The 24562-nt window shown below is 41.7% G+C and overlaps 1 protein-coding gene across 1 annotated transcript; it reads right to left on the bottom strand.

The window, feature by feature from the left end:
• Positions 1-7745: 7745 nt before the first annotated feature.
• On the bottom strand, positions 7746-24098 carry trmt61a (tRNA methyltransferase 61A). Its single transcript, XM_079287123.1, has 4 exons — positions 23968-24098; positions 20028-20374; positions 14494-14760; positions 7746-8370 (listed from the first exon to the last, which is right to left on the bottom strand). Exons 2-4 carry the CDS (start codon positions 20356-20358, stop codon positions 8075-8077), a joined length of 894 nt encoding a protein of 297 aa, XP_079143249.1. The 5' UTR covers positions 20359-20374; positions 23968-24098; the 3' UTR covers positions 7746-8074.
• Positions 24099-24562: the final 464 nt, after the last annotated feature.

Raw genomic sequence — 24562 nt, forward strand, 5'->3', positions numbered from 1 at the left:
TGTTTCATACTTAATGTGAATATAATTCATACTTTGTTGGCATCTTATTCTGAAAACCGGATGTTCGTCTGAAGAAACCGGATGTTGTCTCACGTTAATGTTTCCGCTAACTTTCAAAATCCTTCGCTCCCGATCTGTGCGTTTAAATGCGTTTATCCCACTGTTTTATCCCACTGTTCTTGTCATCCTCTTGTTGTTATGTAGATGTGTTGTCTCTTGTCTTTCAGTTAAAAAAATAAATACAATTATAATAAATTTTAAAAATGCATTAACGCGCGATAAAATAATTGTCGGCGTTAATTAATGAATGCGTTAACGCGAAATTAACGCGTTAACTTGCCCAGCACTAATATATAGAGATATATATCTATATATCTCTATATATACATATATATATATATATATATATATATATATATATATATATATATATATATATATATATATATATATACATATATATATATATATATATATATATATATATATATATATATATATATAGAGATATATATATCTCTATATATATATATATATATAGAGATATATATATATATATATCTCTATATATATATATATATAGATATATATATATATATATATATATATATATATATATAGATATATTTATATATCTCTATATATATATATATATATCTCTGGGGAATTCAGTGGACTTGTTAGGATGAAGTGTTAACGTTCGGTGAATCAGGAAGCGTATTGATCCGTAACACATTTTTTAAATAACGTTTGGATTTTGTCGATTCGAAAGTCATCAAATTTATCCAGAGGATCAATAAACTTTCATCTTTATCCGTAATAATCACAATTTATTGATTGATTATGTTTTGTATTATTAATCTGAAAAGTAACTACAGCTTTCAAATAAATGCAGTGCAGTAAAAAGTATAAAACATTGAATTCTAGCGGAGAAGTATTACGTGGCAGAAAATAGAAATACTCAAGTAAAAGTACAAGGATGTCAAAGTTGTACTTAGGACGTGTACTTCAGTAAATCTACTGAGTTCATTTCAACCTTTGATAAGGATAAAAGTACATTTAAATGAATAACACAGATACAAACTTTGAATGATTATGTAAATAAGATGTGATCAAAGCTAAATGATTCAAATCAAAATATGCTGAAAGAACCAGAAGTTAAATTGAATAATATAAAATACTTTAAAGAAACACATGAAGCTTTGTTTCCTTATCTTAATGTCTTCATCACACAGACATCTTGTATTAGTTTTGGATGTTTTGTTGTCGAATTAGATTTGTTATCTGATAGTTTCTGTGTATTTTGAGAGATTCGTTTGTAAAATTGCCCCACTGTGTCTTTTCCAGGTTTTCCCCGTGTGTTCCCCTCAAACCAACACAATCGACCCTCTTCTCCCAGAGCCCATAATGGTCCCCAGTGTGCCCACTGCTGAGTGCCCAGTTTGAGATGGTTGGACCGCTGCCAACCGGGTCGTTCGTCCATTAAACGAAGACGAGCAGAGCCACGCTGACTCACCCGCCATTGTTGTCCTGCTCAGTGGGCGACCCCCACACCTCAGCGACGAAGACGATTGGCCGGCATCCAAACTGAGTGGCAGGAACGTCGGTGGTGAAGAAGGTGGTGTTGGGTTTTAATGAGGCTGGTTCCCAGGGACAGAATAATGTCTCTTAAAGCTCAATGGATGTCAAACTGTCCTTTAATTCAACAGTCCACTTCATTTCATCAGCACTGTCTGAACATTTTATTTTATTTTGTGTTCCTCCATTTTTCATCATATTTGTCTGACATAAATCGCATAAAACAAACTTTAATTTGGAGGTAATGTTGTCTCTTCTGCCCCTCATATGATGGAGAAAATACACTTTGCGATCAGGCCATTTTAAATATTTAGTAACGCTTCAATAATATTTACGTTTATTTCAATAGTTTGGTTGATTGACAAAATCATAAAACAGTCGAGATGCTCAACTAATCAAGAGTCTGTGATGTTTGGGATTCTTGTTTAAAAACAATGAGAGCGAAAGTTCAGGGATCACCAAAGTTATCAAAGTTCATCCTCTGGGGAACATGAATGGTCGTACCAAATTTGATGCCAATACATCCAATATTTTTAAAGATATTTCACTACAAACTACAAAATTCAACCTCATGGTGGCGCTAGAGGGAACATCAGAGGATCACCAAAGTCAGTAGGGTTCATCCTCAGGGGACGGTGAATGTTTGCACAAAATGTCACGGTAATCCTGTTAACAGTTGTGTAACAACCGACTGACCGGCATTGAACTAAAACAGTAAAACATCTGATATTTATTGAATGTGAGGATCTGCTGCTTTTTAAGAAGCAATTTGAAAACATCACTTTTGAATCTGAGGAACTTGTGAAGGACGTTTCATTCACTTCTTTGTACGTTAATGCATCAATCAATTATTCACGATCTCTATTCCAGCCTCATTTATGAAGTTTAGCTTTCCAAGATGGAAAGTGAGTAAATTATTTATTGACACACAAAACAAGCAGAAAGAAAAATGAAGATATGTCCAAATCAAATATTGCAGATTAGATACAGAATTCTAAAACATGACACAGAGCAGCATCGGCTTTCTGTCCCAAAACCGATCGATGGTAATTGAGGAGGCAGCTGGAGCGGATTCAAACAGGCCGCTCATCAATATTTCATACGGTCATTAGACCGCAGAGGAGGCCTGTGGCCTTCAGGGTGGAAACATTCGTCCCTCACTGAAACTGGGTCACAGAGATTATAACGTTGTTATTGTTATTATTATCAACATCATCAATGGTAGATCCTCAAAGGAAAAGATGAACATGTTGCTGTCCGACGGAGCTGCAGAGAAATGTTTCTTTTTACACACTTTAAAGTTTAAACTGAGCCAATGAGCTCTTTGTTGTATTCGCACGTCGCCATCTAAAAGTAAACAACGACCTCAGGATGTCTTTGCTTGTGTTCGGTCAGGCTGATGTTATCGTCGTGGTTACGAGTGAGCTTCAGCTCTCATGATGATGATAAAATCACTCGTGTTCATCCTCAGGAGACCATGAACATTTATAAATGTCATCGGGGCAAGAGTTGTTGAGATCAACATCTTTATAACTGAACTCTGTATTTCTCAATAAATCCAGTTTTTAAATGTGTAACTATTATTGAGTGCGTTTATTGATCATGCTGTTTGAACTCAGACAGTCGCAGTGATGTTCTTGTCTTTATTCTGAAGCTTTTTGCAGAGATAGAAATGCACGCCGTGTGTTTTTATTGATGACTTTGTTCTTTCATTCCTGCTTTTTACTCAAATGATTTCGTCTTTATAAACTCAACACACTTATTAGGAGATCTCTTGTTCCTCAACAGGTTAAAAAAGACGATATACTGTATTAAAAAAAAGCGCTGTTATTGATCACATTAAAATCCATTTGTGCTGCAGTTTTGACAGCGAAATGACGAGTTGTGTAAGAGGTTTATTCAGAAGCACGGAGCAGCAACAGAAGCTTTACTCTCTTCTCAGCCTCTAATCTCATCATCGCTGCTTTCCTCTCCTTCTCTCTTAGTCGCTCCAGGATTAAAGGGGTTAAAAGAAAACAGATAGGATCACATGCTGTAGAGGAAAAGCAGAACCATGAGCTCCATTAGTGACAAAAAACGGCTATTTTAGTCTTGAAAGCGGCTCCAAGTTGCCTTTTGATACATTTTGATACATTTTACATCTCATTTAATCTGATTAGAAACTATTTGTGTAACATTTTAAATTTGTGTTATTCATGAACATAAAATCCCTTTATCGCCTTTGATTCTATTAGAGACAAGTTTTAACTGTAAAATATTTGTGTAAAATTAAAAATGTCTCTTTTTAATAGCAGACTAGCTGGTGAACACAGTGGAACGTTTAGGAGCTGAAAATACATAAAGCAAGAAACCACCTGCGCTCTCCTCTGTGCACCAGGAGCTCAGTTGCTAAGAGAACCTGCAGCTACATCCTTTAAAGCGATGACTCTGAGTTTTTGAGTCCACTTAGGAGGCCTGACACGCCCTCACGCCCTCTCGCCCTCTCGCCCTCTCGCCCTTATCTGGTCGCGTGCCACCCCGTCACATCTCGCGCTCGCTCTCTGGCAGCGTTGCGTCAGGTCTGGCGGTTGGCCGGGCATCAGCGCTCGGCTCAGGACGCCACGAGACAAGCTGATGAAGCGGCAGGGCTTCCAGCAGATCAGAGCGGCTATTCTCGGCCTCGAGCAGATTAGGACCCTCCGGAGCCGCCTGCTGCTTCGGGTGTGCTGGTGGGACGACTCGCTGAGTGCTCGGGGGCGTTTATCCAGCTTTCACTCAATTACATGACTCCGTTTTCTGGACGCTGCCCAGAGAAGCTCGTGTTTATTTAACGGAGGGTAGAGTAACATTTTCATCAGCCTCCTAGTGGTGATTAGAAGTCGCATGTGCGGCTTTTTTTATCGCCCAGAAGAGTAGCCAAGTTTCAGCTTTACATCTTCAAATGCATGCAGTGTTTTTGGATGTACACTACTAATTGCATTTGGTGTTAACCAAGAGGCAACATCCAGTTCTGAAAAGTGAAGTCAAAGCTTCATGTCTTAAAGCTGCATTCTCTCTAGTGTCCACCAGGGGGCGACTCCTCTGGTTGTATAGAAGTCTATGAGAAAATGACTCTACTTCTCTCTTGATTTATTACCTCAGTAAACATTGTAAACATGAGTTTATGTCTCAATCTCTAGTTTCAAGTCTTCTTCAATACAGCATGATGTTCATTTAGTACATTATGGTTCATTTAGAGTCACACAGACCATAAAGCAGGGGATGCTTTAGGGCGGGGCTACACAGTGATTGACAGGTCTCTATATGGAGTCTCTACGTCACTCCTCCTCAATCCAGATATGGTCACTTCCTGTTCACTGGTGGCAGCAAAAATCCAAGATGGCGACGGCCAAAATGTCAAACTCAAGGCTTCAAAACTGCAGTTTACAAACCAATTGGTGACGTCACGATGACTCCGGCTGTGTCTTATATACAGTATACGGTATAAACACATGAATTAATTAAATACTTTATCTGACGAGGGAAAGAAAGGAAATGAAGTAAAATACTCAAAAGAAGAGGTACCTTATTAGTTACATTTGCAATACTTGGTGAGACTTTCACAAACTGAATCATCTTCGGGACTCACTGTTTACATTTTCTGTCTCTTTTAACACAACAAGAAGATGAATGCGAAGGTTTAATCACAGCAACATCCACCTCCTCGACAGAGAGCGTTACTCACTTCCTCCGACACACACACACACACACACACACACACACACACACACACACACACACACACACACACACACACACACACACACACACACACACACACACACACACACACACACACACACACACACACACACACACGAACAAAAACTCAGACACCAAATCAGTCATTCCTCCAATTTAAACACTTCCACTGTTCCTACCAGTGACCAGCTGGGGCTTAATTGTATGCTCTGTGAACTTCTCACGACTCATTTCCTGCTGTCAAGTTTTTACTAAATTTCTAGCCGATTTTCCGCCTCTTTGCAGATGAATATTGGTGTAAGTATAGATAGTATAACCCGCGGTAAACCTCGGGGATTATACCGTTAACAGCCCCGACCGCCTCTGAATGCCGCAGGAGGTTCTGACTAACAGCAGCAGCAGCAGTCAGGTGGAAAAACAACAACAGGGGCTGATTTAATGAGATATCAGACAGAAATGTGTCACACGAGCATCAGATTTCTCCCGTTTTAAACGGAACGTCTTCCCGTGAAGCTTTAGGAAAGAAAGACTAGCGGGGAAAACCAAGAGCCCAAAATGAAATAGAGCAGGAATGGTTCTCCGGTGCTCTTGTCAGGAGAGGGGGAATGGGAAATCTCACGTTTGGTTTTAGTTACGCGAGACTCTGATCTGGGAGGACACAAGTAGAAGCTCCTCTGTGTTTAACTGCAGACGTTTCTTCTGCCTTTTTTGGTGCCGAGCTTCAGAGGGAGATGCTCACGAGTCAACAGGAACATTAAAACATGCTGCGACGATAGTTTAATAAAAAAAGACTTTACAATGCCAATGTAGTACGAGTACAATCGTTTGGTAATAGGATTAGTTGTGTCTTTACCGATGCCTGTTCATATTGTATGTATTCATTCTTAAACATTGTCTGTGACATTGAGTGAAAGTTTGAACTTTCACTCAAATAAAAAGGAAAAGCGGCTTTCATTTAAAAGGAATAGTCTGACATTTTGGGAGAGACGCACTTATTTGACTTCTTGCAGAGAGTTAGAAGGGAAGATAAGATACCATTGTTCAAAATGAAGCTACAACCGGCAGCCGGTTAGCTTAGCACAGGGATTCCCAAAGTGGGGTGCGCGAGCTGCCTCTAGGGGGTGCGCGAGAGGAAAAGTGTAATGGCGGTCTGATGGTGTAATAATATTAAATATTAAAAAAAAATGTAATTTTAATTTAAAAACTGTCAGGTGGGACATCTGAAGCTATCAGTCGTAAAAGAGGAGAGGGACAGAGAGAGAGAGAGAGGAATCGGAGGCGAGGGGAACGGAGAGGTGCAGCACAGACAAATCGGGAGCACATCGGCCCATCGCGGAGTCAAGGTGAAAAAGAGGAAACGAGAGAGCATCAGACTGGGAAAAAAAGAGGAAATATGATGAAAAGTATCTGTGTCTGGGCTTCACTTGGATTGGCAACGCAGATTCCCCAAAGCCACAGTGCGTGGTGTGCAGTGAGGTTCTGGCTAACAGTCTGAAGCTCTTATTTACGTCGCCACCTGAACACCAAGCATGCCAGTGCAAGTCAAAAGCCCCTTACATTCTTTATATCCAAATTGGAGGAGCTACAAAACAGCCAAAAACAACTGCAGTCTCATTCATGTGTTGGTCTATAAATGACGCACTACGGGCTTCATATCTGGTTACAGCATAGTGAGAAAGGGGCTACCGCACACAATCGCCGAAGACGTGAGCTCGCCAGCTGCCAGAGAGATGGTGGAATGTATGATTGGGGAGAAAGAAGCAAAAACGTTGGACATGATCCCGGTGTCCAACAACACTGTGTCGCGCCGCATCAATGCTTTGTCCGAAGACATCCTGGCTACATTAGTCGCTCATTAATTGTAAATTAAATGTGATAATCTGCCTCTGAGCCTGTGCGTGTGTGCTCGCATCCGTATTGCTCTTTAAAAGTGACGCCTTGTGTCACTGAAAGTGATTGAAACTTTGTTGCAGTGTTTCAGGGCGTTTTCACACCTTCAGTTCGTTTGCTTTGTTGCAGTTGCTCCTTTGTTCGGTTTGTGTTCACACTGCAACCCAGTCGGCGCGAACCCAGTCGGGATGTAGAAGGGGGTGCGCGGCCTAAAAAGTTTGGGAACCGCTGGCTTAGCACAAAGAGAGGCGTCGACCTGAACATCCAACTCAAATATTGAACAAATTTAAAACCATCAACTCCAGAAACGGGCTCGTTTTGTGTCCATAGAGAAAGATTCATGTTAAAAGCTCGCAAACTCTTATTGTTCGGCCTGCTGGGTGATCGATGTCTTGCTCAAGGGCACTTAAGCACATGTGATATCAGCCGGTGAAGGGATTAAACCTTTGAGTTACTTTATTTCTCTTCTTGTGGTGCAACAGAATAATAACAAACATGAACCTTTTCACACATTTATTGTATTTACTTGAATACAAAAGTGCAAAGAAAGAGGATAAAAATGAAAACACTTTCTTCCCCAAACAAATAATTGATTAAAAATAGATTTTTATAAAAGGGGAGACATAAAGTAGAGTAAAGGCTTCTCAAATTAAATTCACTCGTGCTTGATGCAAGCAACAAACCGGTGCTGAGTGACAGGAGGATAAAACGACGCAACACAAAACTGTCAATGCTCTCGGTGCTGCAGTGCCAACCTGGAGGAGCCTGGTGCCCCCGCCGGATTATCACAGTCTGATTAATGGAGATGGAAACTACAGCGGAGCGAGGCAGAGAACTGATAACCACGTCCCACTTTACTGGAGCTAGAACATGAGGAGAAACCTCTTTAGGTTCTTGGCTTGGTGGCGAAGGTGAGGTACCCCGTGTGGCCTTGCGTTTCTCTGGGCAGGGTCGTGGTCTTCAAGGGGACGGAGGACGGAGGCTTTCTCTCGGCGGCGTCGGGCCGAGTCTGAGCAGAGGGGTCGGGGCCGAAGTCGGGCATCGGCAGGTAGAGGGTTCGCACGTCGTGGACTCTCAGCAGGACCTCCAGGGTGCTGATCTCCTCGAAACCCTGATCCGCCAACGCCTCGCACGTCCTCTGGACCTGCTCGATACACGGGGAGAACGAAGACACCCGACCTCCTGGAGAGAGAGAGAGAGAGGACAGTTTAACGGTCGACATCGGGCTCCCCAAAATATGACCAAGACCAGTCGGTTACAAATATGTCTTCACCTTCTTCAGAGCGCCAGCTGTTCTTTCAGGCTCATTGTGAGCAACACTGCGGTCGGTCTTTCCACCACTTTGGTCCATGCTGAAATATGTGAACTACTAAAGGGATTGCCATGACGTTTTGTACAGATATTCATGGTACTCAGAGGTTGAATCATGCACCCTTTAGTCCCCTCTTGAGCGAGTCAGAGTTTGACTGATCCAGTGATTGTAACATCCATAGTGCCCATGCACAGTTCATTGCACCGATACATTGTTTTACTTATTAGCGATCATCAAATACTAAAGACTCACGTTGATTGTCATCTTGACTTTAATAGATATGAATCTGGAGTTTGGCCCACATCCTCTAACTCCACCACACATAACTCCCGTTTCCAGGATCATTGAAACGGCCGCTTGCGCTTCAGCTCATGCATTTTCTCTTTAGCCGCCGCCATTTTCTCCGGTTGCTCGATTAACGAGCCCGACGTTGCATTCGCGGGCGATCCTTATCGTTGATACATCCGATATCGTGTCCGACTTGAGCTTCATTCTCAGGTTGAATCACGGAGACTTTGGTGATCTTCAGTTTCTCCGTTACCACCGCGAGGTTCACATTTGTGTTTGAGTGAAATGTCTCAGAACAATTGGATGCTATACTAATATTAGTACACATTAAAATACTCTAAATGTATACACACTTAAACGGTCACTTTTCAATTCCCATTTCAGCTAATGCTAACAATATGCTAACACGCTAGCCGATGTTTCGCTTGTAGAATAATCTGCAGAGCAAAGTTATCGTGGAACAATTTTCACTCCATTAAACAAACTATAACAATAAGCAATCAAACACCACCCCAACATATTGTTAAATATGAATGTGTCTAAACAGCAGCAGCTTGATTATTGTTAGCATACAGCACTGGTGAGCCTTCCTAACAGCAAACAAGTTAACGGAACATCGGGTCCATTAACTATTTGGCAATCTCGGGTGAGTTTGAACATCTGCAGTGTCTTTTGGGTCTCTGACCTCATTTATCTTTGTCAGCTTTCTTCAGGGTGGAAGTTACTCTGCGTTGATGTGAGACGTCTGGGACAATACCAGAAACACTGCTGCTGCCTGAAGGAGACGACTGCTCCAGCACGTTGAGGATAAACATGCTAACCCGCCAGATTTACTTTAAAATCTTCTGCTGTGAAAATATACACCAACCAGAGGCGATCATGTTTGGTCTTCCACAAACACCGGCACGACCTGAACCATCATTAGGAACATATATAGCACCGGCAGCCTGTTGTCAAGATCGCTGCAGATCCACTTAACCCAGAACCATCTTCACCTCGTCCTCCATCAGGGGCTGTTTGAGAGGACAAACTGAAGGTTTGTGAATACAAATACTCAAAAAGATTATTTATCATCCTTGCATGATTATTCTGACACTTTGGGACAAAATCAAACCCTCAAAAGCATTATCTCAAAAAAGCAGAGTCGACGGTGTTTCCAGTGTTATCTTTGTAAGAATGACGCTTAAAAACAAACAGCCATGGACGAAAGTAAATCAAAGCCAGATTTATGAACTGACTACGGGACTCGGGAGACATTTAGTCTCCTCTGGGGAAACCTGTGATACTACTACTATTAATAATCTGTTTTCCTTACACCCAAAAGCCTCTTTTAAAGCAGATTGTTTTCCTTCCTTGGGCTCCGGGCCGAGGTTTGTGGATCATCAGGGGATGACCCGGCGCTCCAATGAACACAGATCACCTCTGGGCAGCGGCCTCTCGTCTCTAAATGAAACCCGGCGGTGATTCGCGGCGGGAGGTCGGAGCACCGAGCCGAGGAAACTCTCACTGGCTGACCTGAAGAATGTGACTCTGACCAGAACATCTGGGGAGGGGAGGGGTTAACGAAACAGAGTTTCTGTATGTGTTCTACTCAACATCTCTCCCAAGAGGGGAGTTGATGTCGTCTCTTCTTGGTGGATTTTACAGACGTTACTCAAGTGTTGGATGTCATGAAATTGTAGCATTTGAATTAGCAGCGCCTTCATGATGATGCAATCATCCTGCAGCTACACAGAAACATCATCATTCATAAAGAGTCATGTTTGTGTCACCTGACGGACTTACGTCCAACATTCTGTCTCGTTTTTGCTCTGTTTTTGGTCTCCACCACCGTCTGAGGGAAACGTGTGTCTCTTTAGCTGCTGAATGCTTTGCTTTGTTCACCAGCTAGTCGCTAACTGAGCGCGTCTGCTGCTAGCAGGTAGAGTATCGTGGCAAAGCTACGAGAGCAGTGGGAGTGAAACAGAACAGCAACGTTGCAGCCGGACTGATTAACAATGAGCTGAAACTCATTTCAGCGGATTCAGCGGATAATTCATCACGGTCATTTCATACGTTTGTATTATTAAAGTATTGTTTATCTATTGCATGTCTGCTGGTTGTGCGCTGTACAGATTACAAAGACCTTTGAGCAAATAGGGGCATAATATAGACGACTAAGCAGTCACTTTGGTCTCGACTATGATTTCTTCAGACGACTAGATTTTTAACAAATCGAGTAAACAAGATATAAAGTGTTTGTTTGATTCTTTGAGGAGGAACTCGGTTTTACAGAATAGTCGTTAAAAATCTTACGAGTGTTTCTCGGCGAAGGATTTCTGTCAGCGAGCACAGCCCTTGCAGCACTTGTGAATTTTACACACAACACTAAACTCCATTAAGACATCGGCTCCTGTTCAAATTCTGTTACACAACTTGATTTGTTTTTTCACCTATTGAGCGTCAGAGGGTGACAGCTGTGCTGCAATCTGCTCATTTAATCTGACTTTACACTTCAGAAGGGAATAATCTGCAGAGAGACAAACCGGCACGTCGACCTTCATCAAACCCAGTTACAGACTGAACTAGAGGGCGAGTCTGCAGAGGGCAGGCTTGTTGAAGAGGCCGGCCCGTCTGGTAAACTTGGGGCTGTTTCAGATAGCAGGCGTTCCTTTAGCCAACAGGACCAGTGTTCTCCCTCGAGACCGCAATAAACACAACTCCTATAGCAACCAGGACCAACGCACGGGGAGGGGTCGGGTTGATGATTACACAAAGGCGTCTCAAGGCATTATTAATAGCCTCGAGTGTCCACCGCACGTCCACCACTGATAGCTACACATGCGTGACACTTGGGTTCATCATCGGGTCGATGAGTGTTTGAGTTCACGGGACATGTTTGCGTTACTGTTGCATAATCAGAGTCCTGAAACGAGCAGGGAGGGAGGCTCGTCAGGAGGAGAATCACATTCTGTCCGCTGCAGTGAAGCAGCTCTCAGCAACGGTTCAGTTTTGTCTTTCTTGAGCCAGAGAACAGATCTGGAGTCAGTCAACAAGGTGATGAATTTGGGCTGCGGGTGATGCGTCGTGCCTCCTGTCGTTTCCACTCTGCAAACAACCCGTCTGCTCAATCTGTGGCTAGCTTCCACAGCTACAGAACGTATGATCCAACATCGTGCAATATTACATTTCAATATCATGTGAAATATTATTTTCATTCATCTAACTGTCTACTACTTTATCAATTTCATGCTCAGTATTACTTTCTATTAGGCACTAGTGTTTATCACCTCTTATATTTAAATAGGTGAGCTTTGAGTGCTGTTGCACAAGAATAAAGATAAAAATATTTATAAAGATAAAGGGATTAATAAAGTTCTATTTTATCTTATTGAGTCAGGTGCACAAAAACCCCTCAGCACTTTCACAGGTGACTTTCTAGTCACACTTTTATTGGGGGGGGGGGGGGGGGGGCAGTGGTTGATCCCAGCTCTCTGGAGAAAACACCGCGTGTGAGCAGTGGGAAGTAAATAAAGCCTTTCCTTGTGCAGCCTCAGTCACCAGCTCTCTCTGCAGCATAACCCTGTATGGTCATGGGACTGCTTCTACAATGGCTGCACTCTATTTATCTGTGTGTGTGTGTGTGTGTGTGTGTGTGTGTGTGTGTGTGTGTGTCAACCGCTCATGAAAGGAATATGTAGCAGTGGCGCCATAAAAGGGATTCACGGAGGAGGGAGAGCAGCATTCCTCTTCATATTGGGGCTTACTTTTTAAAATCACGCTGCATTAATGTGCCGTGGGAACATAAACATGTACTCATAATAATAATAATAATAATAACAATAATAAGTACTCATAAACCACTGATCCTGTGCGTCGTAACTGTCGAGTCACTCACTTTGTTGTCAGTTCATTGGATAAATAGATTTGGTGGCAGCGTACGATAATGCCTTTTCTAATCATTGAGATATGAAACATTTTCCTTCTGTCAGAAAATACAACGTAGCGCCATCAATTAGAGCCGTCTCGATATCAGGATTGTAGCCAAAATAATTCACGATAGATATCAGAAAACACAACTAATCCTATCAGTCAAAATTTATCTTTAACTTTGTGCGTTTTTTAGAAAATGAATTAGATTCAAAATCCGAGTTCAGGGCGGTAGAGAGAGATTCTGTAACCACAGCTGTCGAATGATTTAAGAGGCGCTGGAACATTTACATGATATTAATATTTCATCTTTAAATACGTCCGTCAAGGTCGACATTGAGACACCCCTCGTATCAATGTCGACCGTTTTCAGCAGATTGTGTGCGACACAGATCTGCGTCTAAAACAGTTTTCTTCATCAATGTCATAAAATGAAGCGTTTCCACGATCAGTGAGACAAATGAGATTAGCTTTCAGATTACACTCCCTGTTCCACCAGTGTGACTTTAATCACAAATACTTGAGTATGTAACATGAAACCACTCCGTGTTCTTCCGGTGTCACATGAAACGTTACTTCAGTGAACAGACAACCTGCCCAGACTTGCTGCTTCCTCTGGTCGTCACAGAAACCCCCAACGTGAGTTCACTCTGTGGCCGAGAACAAACAGTAACAAACAGTTCGAAGAGTTAATGAGGGCTGTGTCGGCTCGGATCGATGGACGCTGTTTGAGTGCAGTGGGGGGGGGGGGGGGGGGGGACAGAAAAGTCAACATCAGGGGATGGTGAGTGTTTCTCTCACTCTCACACACACACGGTTTTGTCCAACCATCAGTCCAAATGACCAAGATATTGAGTTCACAATCACAAAAAGACAAAGTGAAGCAGTAAATACTCACATTTAAGGAGCTGAAAGCAGCAAATGTTTGGGATTTTTTGCTTGAAAATGTACTTCAATCAATTATCAAAATAGTTGCTGATTAATCGACCAGCGTTTAGGACGCATGCACGTTTAGATAGCATGCAGTCTCCATGTTTAGCTGCAGTACCTCGAATGCCTCAGGCCACAGCCATCTGTGCCCCCCCCACCCCCATCTGTGCCCCCCCCACCCCCATCCATCCTTCCTCCCCTGCTCATTTTGCATGCACACAAATACACACACTCCTCTCTGAGCACCCCCTCCTCCACTGCCGCCGCCACCACCGCCATATATCTAATTTATGACCGCGGTGAGTGCGTTACTCACACTCATGTATGCATAATAAACAGACTGTAGCCAGTTGCTACACTTATGTGCTGCACATTTCGGGAAGATATTGAGGTTGATTCACTCGCATCAAAAATGCCAATGCTGTTTCACCTGAACTCGTCTCGAGTGGAGGATGAGATGTTGACACTGCAAGCTGACATTCAGCTGAAGTCCAGTCAGGAAGTTTCCTGTGAGGAGTTTCCTCACAGAGGGAAAAGTCCCCAAACATGAGGACATGTGATACCTTCTTGACTGCATTATTCGACTCTACTCGTGTGAGTCAGCCTTTTCCCACATGAAGAACATTAAGTCCAAACACCGTTCCACCATGACTGATGAACATTTGAAGTCTGCTTGAGCCGGGCTACCAGCAGCTACTGAAACTCTGGCCAATCCCATTCAGTGCAAGTCATCAGAGCAAGGTAACGACCAAAAATGTACAGAATTGTATTGTGCCATAATGTAGGTAGATCATTTTGACTTCGTCATTTTAAACGTAGCTCGCAAGCCGAAAAAGTGTGGGCACCCCTGAGTTAGAGAGTCCTACCTTGTCTCTTCATGGCGGCCTTGGCGTGTCCCACGGCCTCCCAGGGGCTGGGGATGTCCAGGAAGACGGCGTCCGCCACCCCGGTCACCCCGAAACCGTCCTTGCACACGTCCTGGTTCCTGACGGTGACCAGGCGATCCACGCGGTGCTCCTTGAACTCCTCCGCCGCCTTCTCCGCCCGCTGCTGATGGAACTCCACCGTGTGCAGGTGACCCGACGGGGCGATGGAGCGCAGGATGGCGTGAGAGAGCGAGCCGCTGCCGGTGCCTACGACAGAGAACTCTTTGATTCAAACAATTGAAGAAAAAAATAATGGGACACAAGAGGACAACAAGCTGTGTAGACCTGGAGAGTTGGGCACCAATTCTCAGTGGGTTTAGCAGTGTGTATGATGTATTATAATTATTTAAAGTGTGCATTTGTTTTTAAATGAAACGGTATCCACTGTAATTATTAGCCTACCATAGAAAATGTATCTGAAACTATTTATTATCATCGATTCATCGTTATCTGGTTCCAGTCTTTGAAATATGAATATTTTCTGCACTTCTTAGTCTTCGATGTTGGTGAATTAAATATCTTTGGGTTTTGGATTTGAAGATGTCAAAACTGTCTTTGGGAAAATGTGTTTACAGAAAAAGGATTGGACTCTCCTCCAGAGTGGAATTGAAGGCGTGTTATCTAATTAAAACCTCAAACGTTGGTCTTTACAAAAGGTATACATCCATCTATCTCTGCTGCATCTCACAGACACACTCTGGTCCTCTCCACTGATGAGAGGACGCTACATCTCTGAGTGTGCAGAGCTCTGGTTTGTCAGAGTGATGTGTCATTTCACAAGAAGTAGAATAGCACCAGTCATGTGACTTGCTGTTAAGGACGAGACGGGCGGGCGGGGGGGGGTGAAGCATCGAGAGCACAGCTAGAAGCTAGCAGACCCCCCCCCCCCCCCCTTCTTCTTCTCCCGATATTACATCACCGCCGCCGCCTTTGTTGGTGTGGCGACAAAGAGGGCTATGTTTACCCCACAGCAGCACTCAGACTCGCTGAAAACCTCTCAGTGCTGAGCCGGATACAAGCAGGAAACTGTGGAGGGTGTTCTGAACTGAAGGAATGAGAATATGCAGATTTAAACACGCAGACAAAAACAGCTGTCTGTTACATAACCACGGGGGGGGGGGGAAGAGACCGAGAGAGAGGTTTTTTTTAATCCAACTGTGCTGGTTGTCCTCACTGGTTTTATGCTGATATACATGCAGTGACTGTCAAAATATAAACCGTGTACAATCCAATACAAAAGTCCTGAAATTGAAACTACTGTTTTGCTGGTGTGGAACCAGCTGTGTTGTCGTATTTGGATTCAAGGACGTTTTCATTCCCACTGTTTGTCGTTTACTCGGCAACATCTCTCTGCAGCCGGCAGATTTCTGTGTAATCTGAGAGTTGGATGACGGCGCCTACAAAGATTTAGATTGTTTTTTAAATCCCTCTTTTCAATGTATTACATTTTTGGAACATAAAATGTTTGGATGAGACCAAATATGTATGTATTTGTGATATGCTATTCAGTTTTCCTATAACTGAATGCCACATAAACTACCATAGTTCTCTGGTATATTGATTTAGACCAGAGGTAGCCAACATGGTCCCCGCGGGCACCTGGTCGCCCGTGGGGACCAGGCGAGTCGCCCGCAAGGCATGTTCTAAAAATAGCACGAGGTCCCCATGGAGCTCAGTCTAAAAATTGTAGTTTGTTCTTTTTTAATCAAAAACGCTTGCATTCATGTCGATTTTAAAAGGAAGAGGCCGTCGCACCGCACTAGGTTTTCAGGTTCCGAATGGCGGGCGCTTCCCGTTGGCACCGGACGTGGTTAGTACAAACGAGACATGATGTGAAGATATGACAGTTAATGATTCATGATTACCTAAAACAATTTAGAAGAGATACTTTTTACAAAAATACAACAGGTGCGATTTTGAACAACATACACAATCATTGTGAATAATTATTGTGAGGAATAATTAACATTGACATGTGATCAGTCTCTTCACATATATTATAATTATTAAAAGGTGATCTGTGCAACTTTGTTATTCAGGAAGTTTGTATCAAACAAGTAGCCCTTCGTACTGCTCAGTACCCTTGAAGTAGCTCTCGGGTTCAAAAAGGTTGGGGACCCCTGATTTAGACGGTGAGTATGAGGTGATTTACATGACAGATAATATGTCAATTACTATCGATTATTTAATTCATAGTTTAGTCTATAAAATGGTGAGACTTCCGAACACGGTTTGATGTCTTATTCTGTCTGATCAATATTCAGAAACCAAAAAGATATTCAATTTACAAAACGAAAACCAGCAAATCTTAACAACTGAGTGGTTGTTTTAAATGGTTAAAATGATTAATCAATTGTCAAAATAACTGTTGGAATTCGTAAATACTAAATTAAAATGCGAGTATAGAGCACAAATGTCTACCTTTGTTGTGAAATTGGTGTTTTTATTCATCGGCAGAGAGTCGGTAGCATGGCTAAAGAATTTGCATTGTATTGGTACAAGTATTCCCGTATTTGGTGTTGTGCTGCATCTGCATCGGTTCATGAAATAAAGGAAGTGGTATCAACGAGTACTTCAGGGTTTCACAGAGGAAATGCAACTTAGTTTGACCTCTTCTACGCGTGTCAGCTCAAGGACTTGGCGGCCACATTAACCAGCAGCTTCACACAAAGACCGTCTGTGCTTCCACTTCAGTTCGTCTGTAGGTGTGAAGAGCAGACGATCACACAAGTGATGACGAACTGCCCTTTAATGAGAGCGCTGCCCCATTCTGCACCAACATCTCAACTCCATCGTTGTTCTGTGTTCATATATGTACATTTATATTATACATAGTAGTTAAATGTTCATGCTTACCTCTGTTCTACTCTTGTCTTTAATGTCCTTGTTTTTATTTTTCTTGTTTATTTGCATATTCTACAAATGTACGTTGAGAGCACGTGAAAACCGGAGTCAAACTCCTTGTATGCGTACGTGTACACGGCCAATAAAGCTGATTCTATCAGGGTGGTTTCCTGGATGAGAAGCCAAAAACTCGGCCACATGTCAAAAAAAAACTAAATTTCCCTTGAGGGGAAAAACGAGAAAGTAAGAGAGTAAAGTCCTCCAATCGTTGACCCACGTCTGTCTCTGTAGACTTCAGTAACACACTAATGTCGGACAAATTAAATAATACACATCTGTAATAAAGATGCCATTTGCTAAGCACGAATAATCACACAAATCCAGTGAGTGTCAAATAATTTAATTCATGTCAAGATTGAAACACTTCTGTAAAGAAATGTGACCGCCAAGAGATGAAACTAGATAAAATAAAAACATGTCTCCATTATAATCTTCAGTGGAAGAGACATTTGATCTAAATACTGGCCCAAATATATTGGCTGCAACAAAAGGTTCGTTTTATTTATTTTTTATAGCATAACTTGGCCCCAAAACATCATACAGTTTGCTGCAGCAGAATGCGAGACTAGCTGTGGACAGACAAAGAGGCGCACTCACTCACTCACTCTCACTCATGGACGCACGATTGCATCATCCCCTGGCGGAGATAACAATTTCTCAGTCCAAAAAGTCCAACATTTTAATAATCTTTCAGGTTGATATTCACATAAATGGAGCCGGATTTATCGGACACTTTATATTAAATAAAACTGTGCGTGTTAAACGATGGGTCTGTACCTTAAAATTAGGGATGCACCGATAAGTTATTTTCAGACCAAGTAAAAATATTTACACTTGAGTACTTGCCGATACACAGTACCGATACGAGTACTTTATAATACCGTACTTTATAATCGGTGCATCCCTTCTAAAGATTATACACAACACTATTATCGCTAGTTTCAAATCTTATAAGTGTAAATATAAGGCAGAAGCACGACCACCTGGACTTAGACTTTGGTCTCTTTGTTCATGTACCAGCTGTGAGCCCCCTGGGACGGTTGAACTTGTCATATTTGTGCAACCTCAATACTATGACTCCAAAGCCCTTGAGCATCCAGTGAGCATCTGCTGAGTATACTGAATGAAAAAAAAATCAAACATACAGTAAACACTGCGTCATGGTGACTCCTCTACATGACCGGCTGCTCCTTCAGCGAGTGAGAACAGCCAACAGAACCGTCGCCTCTAATCGCTGCATGTTCATCCAGCATGTACTGGTTAAAGACTGTCGGGCTCTGACATTACGAGTCACCACTGTGACGAACTAAACGCTGATTAGCGCCTCAACGACGCATAACGAAACTCAAGTGTTGTTATGTGCAGCTAATAAAATTTAATTTAATAAACCATCCGATATTCAAACCATTAATCCTCTGAATAAAAACGAGATAAGACTTCCAGTGATGGGTTTAATCTAATGCATGTGCAAGTGTTAAATATGCATGAAAGAAAAGGCCGGAGTAATGTGATGCCACTGCAGATAGTGCAGCCTTCTTGCTGACTAAACCAATTTCCTACTGAGCTCATGCATCACCCAGGAGACCCTTCCAATCACACACACACGATTTCCACACACACAATCAACAAAAGTGACATTCGCAGGGCTTGCAGCAGTAAACCATGATGGAGCACTGCACCACCACACACATTTTAACATCCTCGCCCATCCCCCATCCCTGCCCTGGAAGAAAATGCAGCTAAAGCTAGCCCGAAAACACACCGACACACTCTGAGTGACTGCAATTAAACCAATGGAGCTGAAGGCGAGAGACAAGACGTGACATTGTCAACAAACACTGAATTACATAATTGTCTCAGGCACATCTGCGAGCTATCACATGATGTTCAATATCACCAGCTGAGGCTCTGTGGAACAAAACATGCGACTCAAAAAGGTGTGAACGGGACGATTTAAATCAGGCGCTTCTGAAAGCTGCAGTGGAAAAGGTTATATAAGAAAAGCTAGGCTGCAATAAAGCAACATATCCCATCCCCCTACTTGAACCAGTGGAGGGAGGATTCAGATGCTCTACCTAAGCAAAAGCACTAATATAACACTGAAAATACTCCACTATGACTTAACCTGTATTGAAAACCTTTCTTATGAAAGAATTATCAGCAAAATGAAGTAGAAGTACAAAAGTAAATGCAATATCTGATGTTTTTGTGTTGATCAATGTGTGTTTTATTGTAACTCCTTTATATACTGTTGGCTACTTTACTCTCCATCAATGCATCCTATTACAGAAGGTGCATTTTCCAGCTTATCCAAGAGGATTTTTAAAAAACAATTTATATTATTTTTAATGCAAATTTCTTTAGTTTTGCCATTTCCATTCCCCCCAAAAATATGCAGAGATATGTTTGTTTCTATTTGCTATCCTGTCGACGCTCATGAAATGTATTGCTCTCTTAAACCAAACATTCCTGCCATTTGCAGTGGACTATCTTTCTACTAACTATGTGATGCTTTTCATCGACTTAATCCTCGACCGACACATTTGTCGTGAATCTGAAGTGACCCTCACCTGACTCGCAGACGACGGAGCCCGGCTTCAGCTCCAGCATCATGGTGATGGTGGCGATGTCGGTGGTGTAGAGGATCTGTGTGCGGTGGGGCAGGGTGACGGTCCACAGCTCCGGCGTCGGGTGAAGCACGTAGACCCACCCGCCTTTGCTGCAGGTTACCTTCGACCCGTAGCGTTGACCGATCAGGTCTGAGGAGTGGCGAATGACTCCATAGCGTGTCTGCGTTTGGGCGCCCTGCTGCACCTTGACCTGCATCATGGATTCATGGCCCAGGTAGACGATGGCGACGTCACCGTCCTGAATGAGGTCCGAGTACTCCACAAAACTCATGGTGAGCACAGTCAGTCTGCAACAAGGAGGGAGGAGATTAACAGCAATAACTTGTGCGTAAAATTTAAAATATCCTCCGTCATGTTCACCTTTGGGTTTTAAACTTCAATTTTTTTGGACAACCAACTCTGCAATCCTACTTCTGCCACAGATGCTCACAAGTTACCAGCCATCCCAAATGACATGAACAAAGGAGTATGCTAGTTGCGGCTAATGTAGCCTTGAGTCTCAAGCTGAGATAACCGTCTCCAAGAAACCAGAGTTTCCTCCAACCTTTTTTGTTTCTATTCAAAATAAGACCATAATAAACTAAATGAACATCATGCTGTATTGAAGAAGACTTGAAACTAGAGATTGAGACATAAACTCATGTTTACAATGTTTACTGAGGTAATAAATAAAGAGAGAAGTAGAGTCATTTTTTAATAATATATATATATATATATATATACACATATACATATGTATACATATATATATACACATATATATACACATGTATATACATACGTATATATACATACGTATATATACACATATACATATGTATACATATATATACGTATATATACATACGTATATATACACATATACATATGTATACATATATATACGTATATATACATACGTATATATACACATATACATATGTATACATACATATGTACATACGTATATATACACATATACGTATATATACACATATACATATGTATACATACATATGTATATACGTATATATACACATACACATGTATATACGTATATATACACATACACATGTATATACGTATATATACACATACACATGTATATACGTATATATACACATACACATGTATATACGTATATATACACATACACATGTATATACGTATATATACACATACACACGTGTGTACACACACGTGTGTACACACACGTGTATACACACACACACGTGTATACACACACATGTGTATACACACACACGTGTATGCACACACACGTGTATACACACACACGTGTATGCACACACGTGTATACACACACACGTGTATGCACACACGTGTATACACACACACGTGTATACACACACACGTGTATGCACACACGTGTATACACACACACGTGTATACACACACACGTGTATGCACACACGTGTATACACACACACGTGTATGCACACACGTGTATACACACACACGTGTATGCACACATGTGTATACACGTATACACACACACACGTGTATGCACACATGTGTATACACGTATACACACACACACGTGTATGCACACATGTGTATACACGTATACACACACACACGTGTATGCACACATGTGTATACACGTATACACACACACACGTGTATGCACACGTGTATACACGTATACACACACACACACGTGTATACGTGTACACACACACACACGTGTATACGTGTACACACACACACACGTGTATACGTGTACACACACACACACGTGTATACACGTATACACACACACACACGTGTATACACGTATACACACACACACACGTGTATACACGTATACACACACACACACGTGTATACACGTATACACACACACACACACACACACACACACACACACACACACACACACACACACACACACACACACACACACACACACACACACACACACACACACACACACACACACACACACACACACACACACACACACACACACGGAGCAGTCGCCCCTGATGGCCATTAGAACGAATGCCGTTTTAAGGCACTTCAGCATTGGCGTCACATAACAGTACTTCGTCAAGTCCAACTGTCATGTCCCAAATGTTCTCATATTCATGGCTTTTTTATTAAATAATATTTAATACCACACGTTCTATACAAGTAGACATTTGTTCCTCATGAAGCCGGGATTTGTCGATGTTTTTTAATACTGTACTTTTAATGGTTTTGACTTCTTTCTTACTTTCTAATGAGTTTTTAGCATCTCAATCATAGCATATATGTTGCGTTCAGGAGTGTACACAGGTTGGTGTTGGAGGATGTTTACTACAGTAGTTTATTGTATGAAAATAAACAGTAAAAATCAGCATCACTGCATTTTGTTAACATATTTGTTTTCCGTTTCCCCTAAACACAGATGTGTGGTTTTATTTTTTATATATATATATATATATATATATATATATATATATATATATATATATAGTTGGTAGAATGAAACGGTTATATATATATTCTACTAAACGTATTTTTCAGTTAGCTGTGTTACTTAATCTTGAACGTACCCTGAACTCTAGCCTAACTACCACGCGCACAAACTGAAGAATAACTGTCGTTTTATTCTACCAACTGCTGGAGTTAAACTAACAGTTCACTTCAGAGAGAGACAGCGAGAGACAAACATGTCGGACAACATTGAGAATATGTGAGTTGGACTAATCAATGACTATTGTTATCTTTATGTTGTTTCTTTGGGGGAAACAATCTGGGTTTGTGTTGAAGTCTGTTTACTGGGTTTAAGTTAATTAATTAAATTAATTAATTTAAAGTTACTTTGTTAACTCATTGTAGTTAGAATACAATAATTTAAATATACTTTATTCATCCCCAAGGGGAAATTTGTCAATTCAAGTTAGTTAGGTTTAAATTAAACTAAAGTTAAACAACACATTTAATGGGCTTTTAAGTAATGTTAGCTAAATTAGCAGCAATAAGGTTATCCCAACTGACACTACGTTAGCTAACTTAGAGACGATGAGGTTATCCCAACTGACACTACGTTAGCTAACTTAGAGACGATGAGGTTATCCCAACTGACACTACGTTAGCTAACTTAGAGACGATGAGGTTATCCCAACTGACACTACGTTAGCTAACTTAGAGACGATGAGGTTATCCCAACTGACACTACGTTAGCTAACTTAGAGACAATGAGGTTATCCCAACTGACACTACGTTAGCTAACTTAGAGACGATGAGGTTATCTCAACTGACACTAATTTAGAGCCGATGAGGTTATCCCAACTGACACTACGTTAGCTAACTTAGAGACGATGAGGTTATCCCAACTGACACTAACTTAGAGACGATGAGGTTATCCCAACTGACACTACGTTAGCTAACTTAGAGACGATGAGGTTATCCCAACTGACACTAAGTTAGAGACGATGAGGTTATCCCAACTGACACTACGTTAGCTAACTTAGAGCCGATGAGGTTATCCCAACTGACACTACGTTAGCTAACTTAGAGACGATGAGGTTATCCCAACTGACACTACGTTAGCTAACTTAGAGACGATGAGGTTATCCCAACGGACACTAACTTAGATACGATGAGGTTATCCCAACTGACTCTACGTTAGCTAAGTTAGAGACGATGAGGTTATCCCAAAAACATTGTTTCTACACTTTCTGACCTCAAACCTACAGAAAAGTCACAGTGCATAAATGTCTGTAAGCACAACTACAACAAACGAGTGCTAACGTTGCTGCGCTTTGTGTTTAAAACGTTGGACGCTGGTTTTAACTTGCTAACTAGCTAGCATGCTAACGTTAGCTGCCATAACCTTTAACTAGGTAACCAACGCTCGGCAAGTAAAACAACCGTTGGCGGACTGTCAACCTACCGTCTCGTGACGTCTGGGTTTCAAAAGAACACAGCCGTTGGACACTAAACGGTAAACTGTGCTCTTAATGTCGTTGAACGTGTACAGCGCTGACACTACCCATTCATTCTCCTCACACACGTGGTGTTGTTTTCAGAGGAAGTCGAGGAGACACGACCGGAAGCGGAAGTACTCCATGAACTAGTAAACTCCCTTCGCTAACAAAGTGGATTCAAAGAGGCAGTACGGATGATTTGTAAATCTGCGTTTCACCTCCAGACAGTGCATTACTTTATGGTCACGTACGCACATAATCTCCCCAAAATATGAGAAAGCTTTCCTCCTAATGGAGCCTTTTGTAAACTAATATGACACCATGTTTGAGTTCTAGAAAGAACACAAGAAAGAAATAACACACTTTTCTCATGAGCACAACAGCGGTGGAAGATGTATTTAGATCAGTATCTTTCGTACAAAAAACAAATACCAAAATGTAAAATTAAAAGTCTAGCAATTATAATTTTATTTCAGTAAAAGTACAGAAATATTTGCAGAAAAGTATACTAAAAGTATGAAAACTTGTTTCATAAATGTACATATAAATTACGTCACTTGA

Source organism: Melanostigma gelatinosum (genome assembly GCF_949748355.1).
Source record: "Melanostigma gelatinosum genome assembly, chromosome: 16".
Taxonomy (NCBI): domain Eukaryota; kingdom Metazoa; phylum Chordata; class Actinopteri; order Perciformes; family Zoarcidae; genus Melanostigma; species Melanostigma gelatinosum.

Bases quoted from the DNA above. Each gene is read 5' to 3' on its own strand.
- trmt61a (XM_079287123.1), bottom strand. From the start codon at position 20,358: ATGAGTTTTGTGGAGTACTCGGACCTCATTCAGGACGGTGACGTCGCC. The intron at 14,761-20,027 runs GTGAGGGTCACT...TCTCTGTCGTAG, and splicing joins CTCCGTCGTCTGCGAGTCAG to GCACCGGCAGCGGCTCGCTC. The intron at 8,371-14,493 runs GTAGGACTCTCT...CTCTCTCTCCAG, and splicing joins GGCCGCCATGAAGAGACAAG to GAGGTCGGGTGTCTTCGTTC.